Source organism: Bidens hawaiensis, unplaced genomic scaffold, assembly GCF_021521415.1.
Source record: "Bidens hawaiensis isolate Kalapana, Puna unplaced genomic scaffold, B.hawaiensis_p1.1 tig00010928_1, whole genome shotgun sequence".
NCBI classification, from domain to species: Eukaryota; Viridiplantae; Streptophyta; class Magnoliopsida; order Asterales; family Asteraceae; genus Bidens; species Bidens hawaiensis.
In genome coordinates, this window is record NW_027491845.1 from 384,394 (window position 1) to 402,595 (window position 18,202).

At 35.3% G+C, this 18,202-nt stretch overlaps 1 protein-coding gene and 1 pseudogene across 3 annotated transcripts; one reads left to right on the plus strand and one right to left on the minus strand.

Annotated features, from left to right (window-relative positions):
- Positions 1-8,534: 8,534 nt before the first annotated feature.
- Positions 8,535-12,399, plus strand: LOC143536807 (KH domain-containing protein At4g18375-like). 3 transcript variants are annotated; one of them, XM_077030723.1, is made up of 7 exons: positions 8,535-9,239; positions 10,164-10,547; positions 10,616-10,873; positions 10,960-11,199; positions 11,271-11,338; positions 11,432-11,503; positions 11,650-12,397. In XM_077030723.1, the coding sequence occupies exons 1-6, from the start codon at positions 8,625-8,627 to the stop codon at positions 11,478-11,480; spliced, it is 1,614 nt and encodes a 537-aa protein (XP_076886838.1). In that variant the 5' UTR covers positions 8,535-8,624; the 3' UTR covers positions 11,481-11,503; positions 11,650-12,397. The 3 variants fall into 3 exon arrangements, with proteins under 3 accessions (XP_076886838.1, XP_076886836.1, XP_076886835.1); XM_077030721.1 differs by having other exon boundaries at positions 11,432-11,493; positions 11,627-12,397; XM_077030720.1 differs by having other exon boundaries at positions 11,432-12,399.
- Positions 12,400-13,483: 1,084 nt separating this feature from the next.
- Positions 13,484-15,619, minus strand: LOC143536783 (pentatricopeptide repeat-containing protein At5g15300 pseudogene; annotated as a pseudogene).
- Positions 15,620-18,202: the final 2,583 nt, after the last annotated feature.

The following is an 18,202-nucleotide window of genomic DNA, read 5'->3' on the forward strand; positions in this document are numbered from 1 at the left end:
CAATCTCAACCACTAGATCATAGATCCAAGGGCCTAGATCTATTCTTATTCTTCTCACAAAAATATTGTTTTTTACATTAACCCTACCCTATATATATATATATATATATATATGAACGATAAATTTCTGTTATATGCGGGACTTGAATTCAGTACCTCTCAATCTCTTGGTGTTTTAAAGACTTTGTCTTTGCCTTTGTCTTTACCTTTATGAGTATAAATAACTTTTTAGATTTTTAATACATAATATATTCATTGTTATGTGGTTCTACTTAATAAATTAGCATTCTTGATTTTCATATGATCCAAAACCTGACCATATTTACTAATTAAAGTTTAAACTGACTCGCCTGTCCTAATAACTAAAATAACTGAACATTTTGGAACCAAATGGATCGGCTATGCAGCATTATAAAGCCAAAATACCAGACATGTTCATACTGTTTTAGGAAAATGGCGATTCGTTTGTTATAACCCAGTTTAATGTGTTTACAAATACCAGCTAAGACGATATCTTGGTATTAAAAGGCATGTGTACACAAGTGGAAAATAGTATGTGTAGCTACAAAGCCGCCTCCGACATTTCGTGTGTCGGACATATATAAGAAAGGCCCTTATATATAATATTTTTTCAAAGGACCGACATAAAATGTGATAACTATAAACAAAAACAAAATTAATGTAGCGATAAATAAACACACGTATAAAAAGTAAATAAAGAGTTAAAACAAATCGAGTGGACTATAATCATAGGAAAAAAACAAAGAGGACGTTGCTACATTTTACCTTCTTAGCATTTTAGGCACATGAGCGGTAAAATTTAAAAAGCATTTAGACTGTTAATGATGATTGATGATAGCCCATGTAGTCCACCAAAAAACAGATGGACTATAAATAACAGAAAGAAACCCAGTACATGAGGCCCAAACACGCCTCTTGGAAAAGCCATAATGGGCATTGGGCAATTAAGGGACTAATTTTTTTTGTTACATTTTTATGTTAAGTCTAATCTAATGTGCTTAATTTTGGGTTATATGACATGCTAGTCTTGGTTGTTAACTCGGCAAGTCATGATTGTGTTGTATTATATTGGTATACCGCATACACATTTAGTTGACTAATGTGGTACATAGCTTGATTAACGTGTTGGGTTTAAACTTTAAACCTTGTCAATGAACATACACATTAGTAAATGGGTTGTTTGATTTTGTGTTTTAAGTTTAAAATACACTTTAGTATAACAGCATGCTAAATCTGGTGAATAAATGCCAAGCAAAATTTTTTATATTTAGGCATCCAGATGCCAAAAATCTCACGTGAATATTTATAGCATTTTATAGATTCTTAAAGTAGTATATGAGATTTGAAGTCAATCAACTTCATTAAATATAAAATTAAGAGCTTTCATCATTTTAATTTACCTGAGCCATGATTTCTCACAATCTAATAATGTCGGGTCAAGAGTACTTTCGTTATGAAATGCACATAATTTCATTCTCAAATCTAAATTTGAGAAATGTATGATTAACGCCTTGTAGTTTTGACTGTTTAATAGATGTAACTGTCTAACCCAAGTGAATGAAGTTAAATTATAACTATAAGTTACATAAAGCGTAAACTTAAGTCATACGGTCCCTCTTTTTTTGCAGGGAATCACGTTTTGTTGTTTTTATATACCAAGTTGATGCGTATCAAATAGGGATGAGATCATGACCGTACCCGTGCATGTACCCAAAAGTACCCGTACCTAAAATCGTAAATCTTGGTACCCATACATGTATCCGAATTTTATGGTACAAGTACATGTACTTTGGATACGGTACTCGCTTTGGTACCATTTTGTTCTTTTTGTTAAAAAAAAGTCTCCACTAAACTAGGTAACGGTATGATACCTACAATCAATTATCTATAATACCAAAATCGTAACACCACAACCAAAACCGTAATACCGCAACCAAAAAATAATACCAAAACTAAAAATGAAACGAATCAACCATAATATAAAATTCATTCAAAATCAAGTAATGAATACCAAAACATACAAAGTATAAAAAAAATTATTAAAAATGTTTAAAACACAATTAACTTATACAAAGAAAATCAACATTAATCTTCATTAGTCATATTTCCATTTTCCCTTTTCCCTTTCTTTGTTTATTGTTTCCTCGATTTCTATAGAGAAAACAAGAGAGAGAGAGAAAGTTAATACATGTTATTTAATAACATACACAATTACACATACATGAAATAGATATATACGAATACACAATATATGAATATACACATATAGATTGAGAAAGAATTTATTCAACTAATATATATTAGGTTTTGAAAATCCCGCTTAAAAGTTAAGTTATGAGTGTTAGAAACCTAATAAAAACCCCTACATATTCTAAACGGGTACCGGTAGTCGTAATACCCGCACATATACCCGAAAATACCTGTACCTATAATTAATAAATTTGGTACCCAATAGACACGTACAGGTACTGAACATGTACGTGTACGAGTATTCGAGAAAAAAATCTCGATCCCTAGTATCAAATATCAATCGTTTTATATCGGTTTCTATTAATATTTTGTCAAAATCCAGCTAAATCTAAGTTTCAACTTCCAAGCGAAATTAATTATTTTGAAATCGTTTTTGAAGTATTATGTGCTTGTGATACAAGGAAGGATCTTGAAGTGCAACTAAATATTAACTAAAAAGATTATGTATTAATTATCTATATTATTATTAACTAGGGGTTGCCCTCGGCGCGTTGCGCCGGTCACACGGTTCAAAAACACATAAAACATAGTACATTATAATAATTTTACCACCACATCACCTTACTTTTTCATTGTTTGATTTAGTATAAAATCTATACATAAAAATCTATTTTTATTTTAAAAAACCAAAAAAAAAAAAAAGGTTAGAAGCAAGCTCGAACTCACGCCATGCAGGTTGCAACAACTTAACAACACCACCAAATCAACTAACATTTTTGTTATCCCTGTTACTTTCAAATAATAAAGGGATTTTCTAACGTGTGTCTAAGGGCACATGTAAGAAACATTAATTATAGGAATATTCTTGTTAAAACTATAATTTTATATTAATTACATTCATTTCTTAATAACTATTATATTTAACATTATATTTTTTCTTCATAAATCTTACCTTTATTGATGACTATTAAATAAAATTTTTCTAATTCTCTCTAAAATTACTATTTAATCTCCCACAATTTTTATATTTATTTATATGTAAAGAATATTCAAATATGAAAGTGACTTTTGAAATTCCTATAACATCTCCAAGTGTTGAACCAACTCAAGATCAGCTTGCTCTCACGATTCAACATTCGGCATGCAAAGGAAATGACACAAGTTTTGTTGTCAAGCATTACAAAGCGGCTCGATGGCATAAGGTGGTTTAGGTTGGTAAGATGGCTGAATACGCTTGCAAAAACTTTAAATTTTTCGAGATACTTTGTCATCATGTTTAGAGTGTTCTTTTCCATATGGGTTGCTTTGAAATTCTTTAGAGTTATTGGCTATCATGATGGAGACGAGAAGATGCTCAATTCAATAACGTCTCTCAATTACACCAAGAAGGAACTTTATATATTATATCATCTTTTCTAGAAAACAATGATCCTATAACTAACAATTGTGTTGGTTCAACACTTGGAGACGCTATATGAATTTCAAAAGTCACTTTCATCTTTGAATATTTTTTACATATAAATGAATATAAAAATGGTGGGAGATGAAATAGTAATTTTAGAGGGAAGATTTAGAAGAGAAAAATATAATGTTAAATATGGTAGTTATTAAGAGATAAATGTAACTAATATAAAATTATAGTTTTAACAAAAATATTCCTATGATTAATGTTTCTTATATGTGTCCTTAGGGCACATGTTAGAAAATCCAAATAATAAATATAAAACATGTTTCAAAATATTTAAAAAAGAAAAACAACTTAATGGTTGTCATATGGTAGCCACTGATTGGACGACCTACATTTAAATTAATGTAGCATTAAGTTTCCCTTTATATATAGTACTAGCTTTTGAACACGTGTATTACACGGGATTTTTCATATAATAAAAATAAATTAGATCATTTATTTCAATTGTGATTCTCAAAATATTTATAAATTAATTTAATGTAGATTTAATGAAAAAAAAACAAAAGGGTGGTTAACAAAAAGTACTAAAATATCATTATTTTAATGGAAACGTTAAGATTTTTTTTAAAAAAATATTAAAGTTGTGTAATTGATCAACCTCGAGTATGAAAATGAAACTTAATTCAATAATGAATATAATCCACACTATGTTATAACCCACTTGACAAAATGGTTTTGACCCATGACCCATGAATAGCTAGAATGAATGAGATGAGAGATTATGAATTAGAAGAAATGTAGGCTTGACACCTAAGCTTCCACATTTTCTTTTATTAGTATTCTAAGATAATATTATTATTATGGTTAAGTAATTGGAATCCTTTGAGTTTATGTTTAGCTACGCGTACCGAGTCTAATGTCAGGGATGAACAAATGATATCGGGTATGGGTATCAGACTGAGTATTTTTTATACCGGTATTAAGTCTTTTAAAATTTCAGAATAAGGATTTTCATGATCGGTACTTCTATGATTTCGAGTTGATCCTTATCCATCTATGGTTAATACAACTGAAAACTTTATTTCACTCGAATAACATACGAATTCAGGACCGTGATTTTGTTGGATTAGAGCATGTTTGTGATTGAGTTTGAAAAATGATTATAGCCTTATTGGCATTTTCAAAACAACATGATTTGAAGCTTTTAAAAAAAACTGTTTTTTAATCTTTTTAAAAAACTAAAATGAAATTATTTTTTGATTACCAAACACATTTAAGGTACTAACATATTTCAAAATCAATCTGTAAGGCCCCGTTCCCGGTAGCCCTACTTTAGCGTCGGATTTACTCATAAACACAGTTCTACAAATCAGAGTTTATTAAAACCTTTCGCGGAAAATAAAACATCAAATCATTTATCACGAAACATTCAATCTTTCCTTTGATACCATAACCCAAAACATTATATTTAAACCTCTTGTCTTCTATCATCAGATGTCAGCCGTTCAATCCATGCCATGTGCCAACCTCATACTAACTCTTTAATTAAATCATCTGCGTGCATACTAAAAGTCAGCAATGCTAAGTGAGTTCTAGTTAATCAAGCAACTTATCATACAACCACTACATGCATCATATACGTATCCGAAGACATGTAGTCCACTATCTAACCTGCTCACCTTACCACTTAGCCTCTTATTTACACCTACCACTTTGCCACTTTAATAACGTATAACGTTATGCCACTTTGCCACTTTAATGACGTAGTCATGTATAGGCTTACCCTACCACGTACTATCGTCATGCCACTAACACTCTTACTAGACTCTTGCCACTTCTAACACACTCTACCTCTACTTGTCTACAACACGCTTCATATCATTTACATAATAAGCAAGTCACATCATAGCATTCATACACACTAAAAACCACTTGGCACTCACTATCCTTGGCGATACGTGCAATATCCGAAGATCGTTCACGTACCGACAAACATTATATAATAGCTACCTCGTATAACATCTATAGCATACACTTACCACTTAAGTTAAGTGTATTCGCACTTCACATCGAGTATGCACACAGCCCCGAAAACAAAACAAGGAAATTGGGCTAGAAACTCACCTGAATTTGGTTACTTCTTCTGCTACTGGTTATTCCTTCTCGAGCTGTGCGCGTCTAACTGTTTAATAATTGAATATCAAATACTAATCTAGCCATTCTCATTACTACTTAATTAGTCTTACGTGTCTAAGCCAATTTTACTTCATTGAATCATTACCCGGTTAGTTAATCGTTACTCGTTAATCCTTTAAGGGCATCTTTCATAAATTATCAAAGTCCAAGGGCTACTATGTAATTATCTCATTCCTTTTTAAGTATAGGGACCATTCTGTCATTATGCTAAACTTCTAGTTTAACTATAACCCTCAACGGACGGGGGTCCGGGGGCAGCGCCCCTGGAAATAGGGTCTAGGGGCGGCAGCACCTAGCAGGGTCCAAGGGGCAGAGCCCCTGGCTGGGGTCGAGTTGCCAGGTCAGCTTGGAAAAAATTTATTTTCATTAACTGTCTTATCACATTTTCCACTAGGATTTGAAATTATTATTTTATTCACCATCTCATTCTCTATAACGAATTAAGTGTAATTCGTTATCAGATCACACTCTAATTCGCTATCCAGATCACATTCTGATTCGTTATCCATTCTTAGCTGATTCATTAATCTAGTTCGTCATCTTCCATAACGTATTGGGCCTTAACGAATCAGTCTATAACGAAACAGTCCCTCTAACGAATCGCCCATCTAATTCGTTATCTTCTCTAACGAACTGGCTATAACGAATCAAGGTTAATTCGTTACCTTTTCCCCTAACGAAACAGACACGAACTAGAGCTAATTCGTTACGCTCCCTCAGGCGAACTAGTTAGTGAACTGGCTATAACGAATCAAGGTTAATTCGTTACCTTTTCCCCTAACGAAACAGACACGAACTAGAGCTAATTCGTTACGCTCCCTCAGGCGAACTAGTTAGTGAATCACCTCTGGTTCGTTAGTCTTCCGTTAGCGAACTAGGGTTAGGTCAGGGAATGTCAGAACATTCCCTGACATACCTTACCTCGTATTAACTTTTCCGGCGCCGCCGCCGGAAAGCTGCCGGAAAACCGCGGATTTGCCAGAAAAACGTATTCCAGCACCGTTTTCACCGTTTTTCGTCCCGTTCGATCTAGATCTGAGCTAGGGTGACCCCTAAGCTCATCTTAGGTTCGGTTTATACCCGATTCCACCGGATCTCGTGACTTTAACGGTTTAACGGTGTCGGCTCCTCGTTTCGCAACTAGATCTAACGGTTTTGGACCTCTACAATATCATACTAACATTACCTCGGGTCGGAACTCGGTTCTCGTTCTTCTTCTTCTTGGTTTCGGCTTAGAGAGAGAGTAAGATGAGAGAGAGAGAGAGCTAAGTGTGTGTTTTGGTGGTGTATGGAGTATGAGAAATGAATGATAATTGGTGATTTTAGGTTTATATAATTATGGATCATGAGCTTAAGCCCATGGTCCTTCCCTCTTTCCTTCATAACCCAAGTCCATAGCCCATATCCATTACCCAACACTAGCCCGACCCATACCAACTACTACTCTATTTATTTATTTCCCGATAACCCGAGTAAATTTTCTCTTTATTATTAAATAATATAATTAATATTATTTTGGAAATTTCTAGATTTTATACATATCCCGTGCACGTCGTGACTTAGGATCCAAAGTCAGAAACCCTAAATAACCAAAATCCAGTACAAGGTTGATTTGACCAACAATCTAACGCAGGTATCAAATTCTAATCCTTTTATTTCTTTCTCTATACGCTTGGAACATTGTTTGTTCCTTACGTGCGCACATATACATATTCTGTAGATATTCGGATCACTTTACTGAGTTGTTAGATACATAAGTTTAACTTCTTATTATTGTATCTTTCAGATTTATTGTGTATTTTTCCGTTGTTTTGTTGTTATTGAAATTGGGTTGTCAATAATCATCATTTTCAGCTGTAGATCTTGACCGTAGCTAGAATTAGGGGTGTGCACGGTTCGCTTTGTCTCGGTTCTGGACTAAAACAAAACCTTTTTCGATCTTTGAAACCGTTTGGTTTCGGTTTTTGCAATTTGAGTTTGAAAATTTTTGGCCGAAAAAAGTAATGAATTTAGGTGTAAATAGTTTTGTTATATATCAAATACTTGATTATTATTTATTTGGCAAAAAATATTTTTGTTACATATCTATTAAATTCTTATAAATTACTTTAAATAAAAATTAAAAATCTAGAATTTCAGTTTGGTTCGGTTTTTTTTGGTTTCAGTTTTTACAGAACACATCATCATCATCGTACTCAGTATATCCCACCAATAGCAATGCTATGGTAGGGTCTGAGGAGGGTAAGATGTAGACAACCTTACCTCTACCCCATAGGGATAGAGAGGCTGCTTCCGGTGAGACCCCCGGCTCGATAGTAGTTTTGAATCAAGCCTTGGACATAAGACACATAACACTCAATCCTCGGGACACCGGCTGATTGGTGCATGTGCCCTTGTCTTTCGGCTATCAACGCCACCACATGATGCCTGATTAACCTTCCGCCACTTTTAACGTTATTTTCACGTGATTAGTAAAATAACGTCAAAATTAGTGCAATTTTACTTTTGCCCACCCAAGGGTTCACACATATATACATTATATGTGCGCACCGCAAGCAGGCGTATTTTTACAGAACACAAAAATATTTTAATTTCCGGCTCGTGTTTTTTTGGTTTTGGATCGGTTTTTTCTGTTTCTTGCACACCCCTAGCTCAAATAATTTGCGAGTAATGATTTATGTTTCCTAAATGGTATTCACTACTGAGATATACTAAGTGTGACCAAAAATGTTTTATACAAGTGTATTTGTTAAGTTTGTGGCTCAAGTTGTGCATCTTTTCCTTAATCTAAAGTTTTCAACACACATAAATGTGTCATTTTTTTCAAATTTTCAACAGGTGCCTTATGGGTGGACAAAGAAATAGTCATGGAAAACGTCCACACTCGGAGTCTGATTACAATGATCATGGAAGAAACAAGAGAAGAAACAACAGTGATGACAGAGGGTATAACTCAATTGGATCAGACGATACTGTTTATCGCTACTTATGCCCAAGTAAAAAGATTGGAAGTATAATGGGAAGAGGTGGGGACATTATTAAGCAGCTGAGATCTGAAACCAAGGCTAAAATCAGAATTGGTGAGACGGTTTCAGGGTGTGATGAACGTGTGGTCACTATCCACAGCACCAGTGAGGAAACAAATGACTTTGATATGAACGATGATCGTGTGTGTCCAGCAATGGATGCTCTTTTCAAAGTGCATGACAGAGTTGTTGCTGACGTTCAAGATCAGGAAATTGATCATGAGGAAGCACCACAAGTTACTGTTCGGCTCCTTGTGCCAGCGGACCAGATTGGATGTGTTATTGGGAAAGGTGGACAGATAGTTCAAAATATACGGTCTGATACTGATACTCAGATTAGGATTTTGAAGGATAATCACCTTCCTGCTTGTGCATTAAGCAATGATGAACTTTTGCAGGTGAATTATAACACATTTTGCAGTCCTTGGTGTTGACTGAGTTAGTTACAGAAGGGGTTTAAACGAGCCGAGCCCGAGCTCGACTAGGCGTAATGTAGGTAGGCTCGTTTTGACTTACGAAGGCTCGAGCTTGAGCTCGGCTCGTGTGTTGGTTTTTAAAGCTCAGGCTTGGCTTGTTTAGTATATATTAATTACTTTATATACTTTTTCGGTTATTTTTATATATTTTGAGAAAAACTTTATACAAGCCTAAGCTTGGGTCAAGCTCGTGTAGTACCTTACACGAGCCTAAGATTGGGCCGAGCTCGTGTAGTACCTTAAACGAGCCAAATCTCGGCTCTAGGTTGGCTGTGCAGTGTAAAATTAATAGATGCCCAAAAGAGGAAAAACTTAGAAATACACAAGGCTCGTTAAGGCTCAACGAGCCTAAATGAGTTTCCCATACAAGGCTCGAGCTCGGGTTCGTTAACTAAACGAACTATATTTGAGGCTCGGGCTTGAAAAAGCCCCGCTCACTTCGAGCTCTTTATCGATTCGAGCTTGAGTAGCTCGCGAGCAGCTCGGCTTGTTTGCACCCTTGTTACAGTTGACTTGAGTTAGTTAGATCTCTAACTAACACACTTGTGTTAGTTATCCCTATGCGCGAGTCTTTATATAGATGCTCAGTGAGTCATTTGTAGAGTATCCAAAACAAAATTAATACAATAACTAAGCATTGTATTGATTGTGTTTTTTTATACTCTGTAAGTTATTGTAGTAATTTTGTGTTTTGATACTTTACAAATGGATCACTAATCATCTATATACAGACTCATATATAGGGATAATTAAAACCAGTGTGTTAGTTAAAGATCTAACTAACTCAAGTCAACACCAATACTTTGACTTCTTTTCCCAATTCTCAAAGTTGCTGTCTTGATACAGATATCTGGTGAATCATCGAATGTGTGGAAAGCGCTTTTCCAACTATCAGCTCGTCTTCATGATAACCCGTCACGCTCGCAGCACTTGCTTTCTTCTTCAACACCTAATGTTCACCCATCTGGTGGTTCTCTTATGGGCCCACCTGGAGGTGCACCATATATGGGTCTACCCCAACTGGTTGGTGCCTACCCGGGTCAAAGAGATGAGTCTTCTGTAAGGGAATTTACTCTTCGTTTGATCTGTCCGACTGCAAACATTGGTGGTGTAATTGGTAAAGGCGGTGCTGCAATTAATCAAATTAGACAGGAAACTGGAGCAGCTATCAAAGTTGATAGTTCAAAAGCAGAGGCAGATGATTGCATAATATCTATTTCAGCCAAAGAGGTAAGTTTAGGCAAAATCATGAAGATTAAAGTAAATCATTATCTGATTGTGATATTTTTTGTATTCAGGTGTTTGATGACCCGTTTTCTCCAGCTATTGAGGCTGCATTACGCCTGCAACCAAGGTCCAGTGAGAAAATTGAAAGAGATTCGGGTCTTATTTCATATACCACTCGATTACTTGTACCAACTTCTCGGATTGGATGTCTTATTGGGAAAGGTGGAGCAATAATAAGTGAAATGAGGAGAATTAGCAAGGCTAATATACGGATTATGTCAAAAGAAAACCTTCCAAAAGTTGCCGAGGATGATGATGAGATGGTACAGGTAAGCACAATGCATAAGCATACAAATATGTACTTGTGTTGCTGTGTAATTACGACAATAACCCTTTTGTTTATGTTTTCAATTAGATTTCTGCAGACCTTGACCTTGCTAAGGATGCACTGTTACAAGTTGTGTCACGCTTGAGGGCCAATCTATTTGAAAGAGAAGGGGCAGTGCCGACTTTTGTTCCGGTTCTTCCTTATCTTCCTGTGCCAACCGATGTTCATGATGTTCCAAAGTATGATAATAGAGATTCCAGAGGTTATGGGCGAGGACATGATGATTTGCTAGCTAATGATGGGTACGGAAGCTATGGTGGCTTGCAGGTAGATTTTCATGTTCCAAAAGTTGTAAATTGTAATTATCAACACAGAAGTAATATCTCATGTTTTCTTAGGGACGCGGTGGCGATGAGCCTTATGGAGCCTATGGTAGTTATTCTTCCGGACGCAGTGATAGTTCTGGGTGAGTATTTGTATTTGTAACATGTCAAAATGGGACGGTTAGCCAAGCTGGCAGTTTACATATAGTTCACATTTGCATAACTGTTATTGGCAGGGGATCAAGGCATAGCTTGGCTTCTAGGCGGAGGGATTATGATTATTGAAGTGGTGGCACAGGTTAGTTAAGGTTTACTTAAATAGAGGTTTGAAGTGACTAAAATTTAATGTAATGCTAAGTTTATGACAGTATGTGAAGTAAAACCTAGCCACATATGTTAACCCGGTTTCCTTTCCATTCCCTATAAAACAGCCAGCTGAAGCCTGAACCTGAAGCCAGCCTCTAAACCAGAAGACCAGTTGAACTGAACCAGCCACACCTCCTTACATGCTTTTCTTAAGAAGACCATCGTGCGAAGTAATTATTATATTATTATTATTGTTGTCCATGTCCACTACTACTACTACTACTACTCTACCCTGCGTTTGTTACTTGCTTTCCAAAGAACCTGTGCCTTGATCAGTGTTTCCAGTTTCCAAACCTTTTTAGATACTTTGTAATGTTCCCACTATATTATTGCTTTATTATTAGCTTTTACCTTGATGTTAGGTTACCCGTTCTTACCCTCCCATCATTCCTACATTTACCTATTATCAAACTTTTTATATCTGCATAGACCTGCATTTATTCTCGATAAAAGTTACCATCAATTTATGTGTGCACACACATATAGAGGGAGAGAGAGAGAGAGAGAGAGAAAGAACTGTGAGAACCACATAAAAGTTTGTAGGTATTGTTTTAAATGTGATACATGAGACGGTTATGTTTTGCATAACTGTCAGTTTGCATTTTTACAAAATACGCACAAGGTTCCTATGGAGGAGTAGGGCATAACTGTGGTGGAAAGCTAGATTTCATCATACATGATATATCTTTATTTGCATATCATGTTTATCATATACACTTTGTTGATATGTTCTTCAAATCTCTTTTGGGTGAATCGAGTATGTAATAACTAGTTGGGTGAGGAGTAGGGCGGACGCGGTGAGGAGTTGAAGGAAATAGAAATAGAGGAGGATTGAAGGTTTGTGCAGATGATGCTTATCGGTTAAGAACTATTGAGTTAACTTTATCTTTCATTTTAGGGGTTTGATCGCAATGTATTGTATCTATGTTCTTTTATGGTAAGCGGAAAGTGTTATCGATGATTGATGTCATTGGAGTGGTTTATGTTGCGAGTATGACCTAGTGGATGTCATTCCGTGTGTGAAGTATTGTAAAATGGTACTCTAGAACAAAAGGTTGCCTAAGGTGTGTTTAAACATCATTTCCATCCTACGAAGGCAATTAAAATGATGTCTCATTAAACTAGATTAGCTGCCTTGGGCTAAACGAATATGGCAAGTTTCCATCGTTTCTTTGATACTTCAAGCCATCTTTCAATTAACGTCTGGATTGTTTTTAAATAAAAAATGATGGTAATGTATATCTGAATATGGTTTTATATGCGTTTTACCTTATGAAATGGGTTAAAAAAAATAGTGGATATTTGGTACAAAATAGGAGAAACCGAGAAACACAAAAGCAAGTTGGTTTATCATCAAATATTTCATCCATATATGCATGCTTCATTGAATGTGGAACATAAATGCAACTTGTGTTCTATGTTTTATATTTATCAGTTTTTTAACCCTTATCTAGATCTTGCCAATAAATTTACTGCGTTGGATTTAACTGAGTTGAGGACGAATAAATGATTTAACTAGCGTGCAAACAATGCATGAGAGTTTACGCCTCGTATCTACTATGGATATTAATTACTTATATATGCCTTTTTAGCATATTCTTTGTGTTCCCTAAAGAGCAAGTTAGAATCTTGAACAAGAGGATGATCACTAAAAATAATATCTAGTTGCGATGATCAAATGGTTTTAGGTCACATATGCTTGAAAACGGGTTAACCGTGTTGTTTCTTGGTCACTTGTGCATATTCTCTATGCGTGCGTCAACATTAAATGAAAGGTGTGTGCCACTGGTCGGGAGTTGGGGCTACTCCCCTGATGAGTCCATAGCAGGACGAAACCGGTATTCATGATAACAAGTGGGGCATAATAATTGGTCCTTGAGGATTTGACGATTTCACATAACACTTTCATAATAATAAGCAAACAATCAACACATCTTCAATATTTTCTCTCTTAACAAAATAGGGGAAAGTAACATAACCAACATAAATTACAACTTAAAGCTTGAATATGAACACCGTTATTGATAACCCAATGAGGATTTTGATTTAAAAATAATAAGATAATTTATTTTAGAATCTTAATTCTTACACTTAAAATCCAAATAATTTGCTGATCACACAAAAAACATAACTTATCATCACCTATCCCATAAATATTACTCAAACGTATCAGCAGAGTACATTTTTAGTATTCTTGATCCATCATCTGCATTACAGCTTCAAGAAATACAAAAAGATAAACTGAAATGGATCCAAATCAAGTCCACATAAAATATAATTGCGTGTTTCGTTAGCGGATCAAACCAGCCTTCTTGTTGACTTTTGTTTGACATTCACTTTTCGAGTCAAACAAGAAATGCATAAGAGATTCTTCATCAGCATCAACCAAACTACTTGCAGCCTCTTTCCCCACTCCTTTATCATCCATCACCTTCCTCACACTCTGAGCACCAAGCCACTCGCCTTGGAAAGCATATATATTTGAAAGCAACACATAATCACCACTTTCACCCCACCTTAACTTAACTAATTCCTCGTTTGCACGCCTACTCAACTCAACATTATTATGAATCGTACACGATCCAAGTAAAGTCCTCCAGATAATAGCATTCGGTTTTATCTCCATTTTGTCTACAAATTCAAAAGCCTCTTTTAAAAGCCCTGCACGACCAAGAAGATCAACCATGCACCCATAATGCCTTATGTTCGGCTCAATATTATATTTTTCCCTCATGAGACGGAAATACCCTCGACCCTCTTCAACTCTCCCTGCATGACTGCACGCAACCAACACCCCGACAAAACTAATATCATTTGGTTTTAACTTTAATCTACACATCTCGTTGAAGATATTAATGGCTTCCTCAGAGTGACCATGAAATGCTAAACCTCCAATTATCGAGTTCCATGTTGTTACCACTTTTTCTTTCATACTTCTGAATATATTTAAAGCTTTGTCAATATTTCCACACTTTGCATACATATCTTATATCTATAAGTGCGTTACCGAGTAAAATGCTTAATTCTCCTCCACCTAAATCCAAAACCGAACTATGAATCTTCTCACCAATGTCTAATCCCCTGAATCTGTGCAAGCTGTCACGAGGCTCAACATTGTTACCTCATCGGGTTGTTCTCCCAAATCTTTCATTTCTTCAAACATCTTTAACGCGTCTGCGTGTAAACCATGGTTCACATAGCCAGCTATCATTGCATTCCATGTAACGACATCTCGCTTTGGCACTCGATCAAACAACTCCCTAGCACTTTCCATATCCCCTCTCTTTGCATACCCTGTAATCATCACATTCCACGAAATCAAATCTCTCTCAGGCATTTCATCAAACACCTTTCGTGCCATACCCAAATCCCCTCTTCTTGCGTACCCGGCTGTCAACGCCGACCAGGCAACAACTTGGGTTTTATCGGAACATTCAAATAAGGCGCTCGCGATATCTATGTCTCCAACATTGGCATGAAAATAGATAAGGGTATTCTTCGAAAACGTGTTTTGTTCAAGCCCGTGTTTCGTAATCTTCCCATGAACAGCACAGCCCACATTAGCCCAAGAAAACTTAGTGCAGGCCTTGAGGACAAACGGAAAGGTGTACCGATCGGGGTGAACACCTTGTTTTTCCATCTGGGTAAATAACGAAACGGTTTTCGCAGGGGTGGGGCTTTGAGCTGAGCCTCTAAGCATGGTGTTCCACATGAAGAGGTCTGGTTGGTTAATATGATCGAACACTTGGTGTGCATAACTAATTCCGGAAGGAATAACCAAAGCGGAGACGTAAATAAGTTCTCTGAGATTAAACCGGTTGGTATTGAAGCCATTTATGATCATGGAAGCATGGATTTGTCTAAGTTTTTTGAAAGTGGTGCATTCGCGCCATAAAGATGACCGTTGATGGTAATTGGGGGTCTTGTCGTTTGTTTGCCTCCTGATCATCAATTTTAATTTGTGACACAAATGAGTATTATCATATATGGGTATATATCCTATGTAATTACTCGGTTATCTTGGGTTTGAATCTAATACAAATGAAATTAACGTGTTAAATGCGTGAATCAAGTAGAGTTTTTATATATATACAAACACAAATATTAAGTAATTAAGTCGCATAAATATTCTATAATGTAATTAATAATTACTTTAGATGTATATATATAATTACTCTATTTGATAATCACGTTTAACACGTTAATTACATTTGTAAGCTAACTTTCCCTTTTAATAATTTTTTTAAGTTTTAATTAGGTAAATTTTAAAGGTGGAAAGAATACACCAATTATTATTATTATTGATTGTAAAACGTGTTATCCTTGTGGACGTGTGCATCCTTACTAAACCGGGCCACAAATAAAATGTACAACAAAGTTCAAAATAGAAGTGGACCGTTAGTAGTTGGTCATTACTAGATCGGTCCTGATTTCCATCATTTTGTACCATGTTGGTCCCAATTCTTTTAGTCGTTTCAAAATTGAATTCGGTACGCGTTTGTTTATTTGAAAAACAAGAATACAATGGTTCTGGTCCAGTACTGAATTGGGTCGCTCGTTTAACCAATATAAATCCTTGTCTAATGTTTATTGAACAAATATCTTGATTTCCAAGGGTGGTAGGAGTTCATCTTCCATAATCATTGTCAATTCGTCTCTCTTCGATATGAGTGGCACATTAAGTTATTTTATTCATTCCTTTACCACCTCTAGTGATCTATTAACCCTTACGACGTGTCTTTATTTATCCCTCCCACTTCAAACCCATTTATAAAATAATTTAATAAATTAAAAAAAAACTCAATGTGAAAATATAAATTATCAAAGATTCATAAAATCTCTTTCATAAAATCTAAAAGCTAATAAAAATATATAAAATAAATTAAAAAATTATAAAGCTTGTAAATAAAATAACATTTCATCAATTGAAAAAAAAATAAGAGTATATCATCATAAAAATAACAGTTCAAATAACCTTTCATTCTCATCTCCAACGTTGTAATATTTCAAATTTCATGCTAGCAACACATTTAACAAAGATCCATCAAATTGATCATTTCACCATTGAAAGAAGCTCATACCTTTATCCTTTTGTTGTTCTTGCATCATGGTGCCGCACCTACTTGAGAAGAATTTTACTTTTCATGTTATTCATTCTTCAGCCGCAACTTCTTTGCCTGAATCCGTTTTGTGTCTTCAATATCTTCTTTGTTAATACTGCAAAATTTAAAAGTTGTCTTAAGTATTTGTTGTTGATGATGATAATGCCAATTTCTTCCTTTTACGTTGAGGTCTTGTGGTTTTTACAGAGGAACCCCCATCGTTGAGGTCTTTGTCATTTCGGTCGATGGAAAACTAGGCTTCCGAAGATGTTGTGTACATGTTTAAATTATACATCTTTGTTCTTTTTTTATAACTACTGAATAAACTAGGCACTCATGATAGGAACATCAACCCATTAAAAGTGATATCTAAAACAATTCCAATATTATTTACTTAGAAAACTTTTTGACTGTTTAAAGGTTCTGACACTCTACATATGTCACCTCCAATATGTATATTCACTTTTGATTGACTACTTTGCCGATTTATCACCTTAATGCTTTACAATATGTATATTCACTTTTGATTGACTACTTTGCCGATTTATCACCTTAATGCTATACATATCATTAAACTCGGTAATCTTCAAGTTCATACCATTCCGTTTGGAGTTAAGGTGGTGGACATTCCGCTCAGTATTCCCCAGTTGTGATTCAAAATGTACAAGAATCTATTTAAGATGAAACATGCCGATGTTGATTCGTAGTTTTCAAATTGTCGACTTTGAAGGTCGATGATAGGCTAGGCCTGCGTTTTGTCTATATAAGGGATCAAAAGCAAGTTGTTCTTGGAGATGGAAATTATTGTGTAATTGTTGCCTCTAGAATTGTGCAAATATTGATTTTATGAAAGATGCGGATTTTGCAAGAACTGAGTATAATAGGTCATGATTGCATTTAATTGTTCACAAGTTTATAACTTTGCTTTTCTTTATTATTCACTATTCACTCATCATAATACACCACTATCATCTTAACCACCTCATGAAATATGGTCCCGTGACAAAAATATGGCGCATATTAAACAAACACTTCCAAACATTAAACGCGCATTATCTACTACATTAAAGGGAACTTTGGATCCCATTTGATACCACACTTATATAGATGCAACAACAAAAGTGTAAACTATACATACTAAAAAGGGCAGTAAACAACATGGTTCTTTGGCTTGGCACTGGATTTCCTGGCTCGGCACGGATGTGCCCTTCCTTGGCACGATCGTGCCCTTCCTAGGCACGGTCGTTCACTACATGGACAAAATCATATTTTTGTCTCGAAATGCCATCTTTTCGTCATTTCTTTGTCGAGCGGATGCCCAGACATACAAATTCGCAAAAACTCAAATAAGTACCAAATACAACGAATTTGCATGGAGTTTTCAATAAATATGTGGTTAATTTGATGCTAAAAGATGTACACTTTATGTTACATCAAACATCCCCACACATGAATTTGCTTGTCCTCAAGCAAATGAAACAAACTCCAAAATAACAAGAATAACCCGTAAGCAATAATCATCCAAGGTTTAAAGGATTT

What these genes read in the sequence shown, in the direction of transcription:
- LOC143536807 (XM_077030720.1), top strand. Translation starts at nt 8,625, where the DNA reads ATGTGTCATTTTTTTCAAATTTTCAACAGGTGCCTTATGGGTGGACAA. An exon ending in ATGATGATGAGATGGTACAG is followed by an intron (nt 10,874 to 10,959) that starts GTAAGCACAATG and finishes GTTTTCAATTAG; the next exon opens with ATTTCTGCAGACCTTGACCT. An exon ending in GGACGCAGTGATAGTTCTGG is followed by an intron (nt 11,339 to 11,431) that starts GTGAGTATTTGT and finishes TGTTATTGGCAG; the next exon opens with GGGATCAAGGCATAGCTTGG.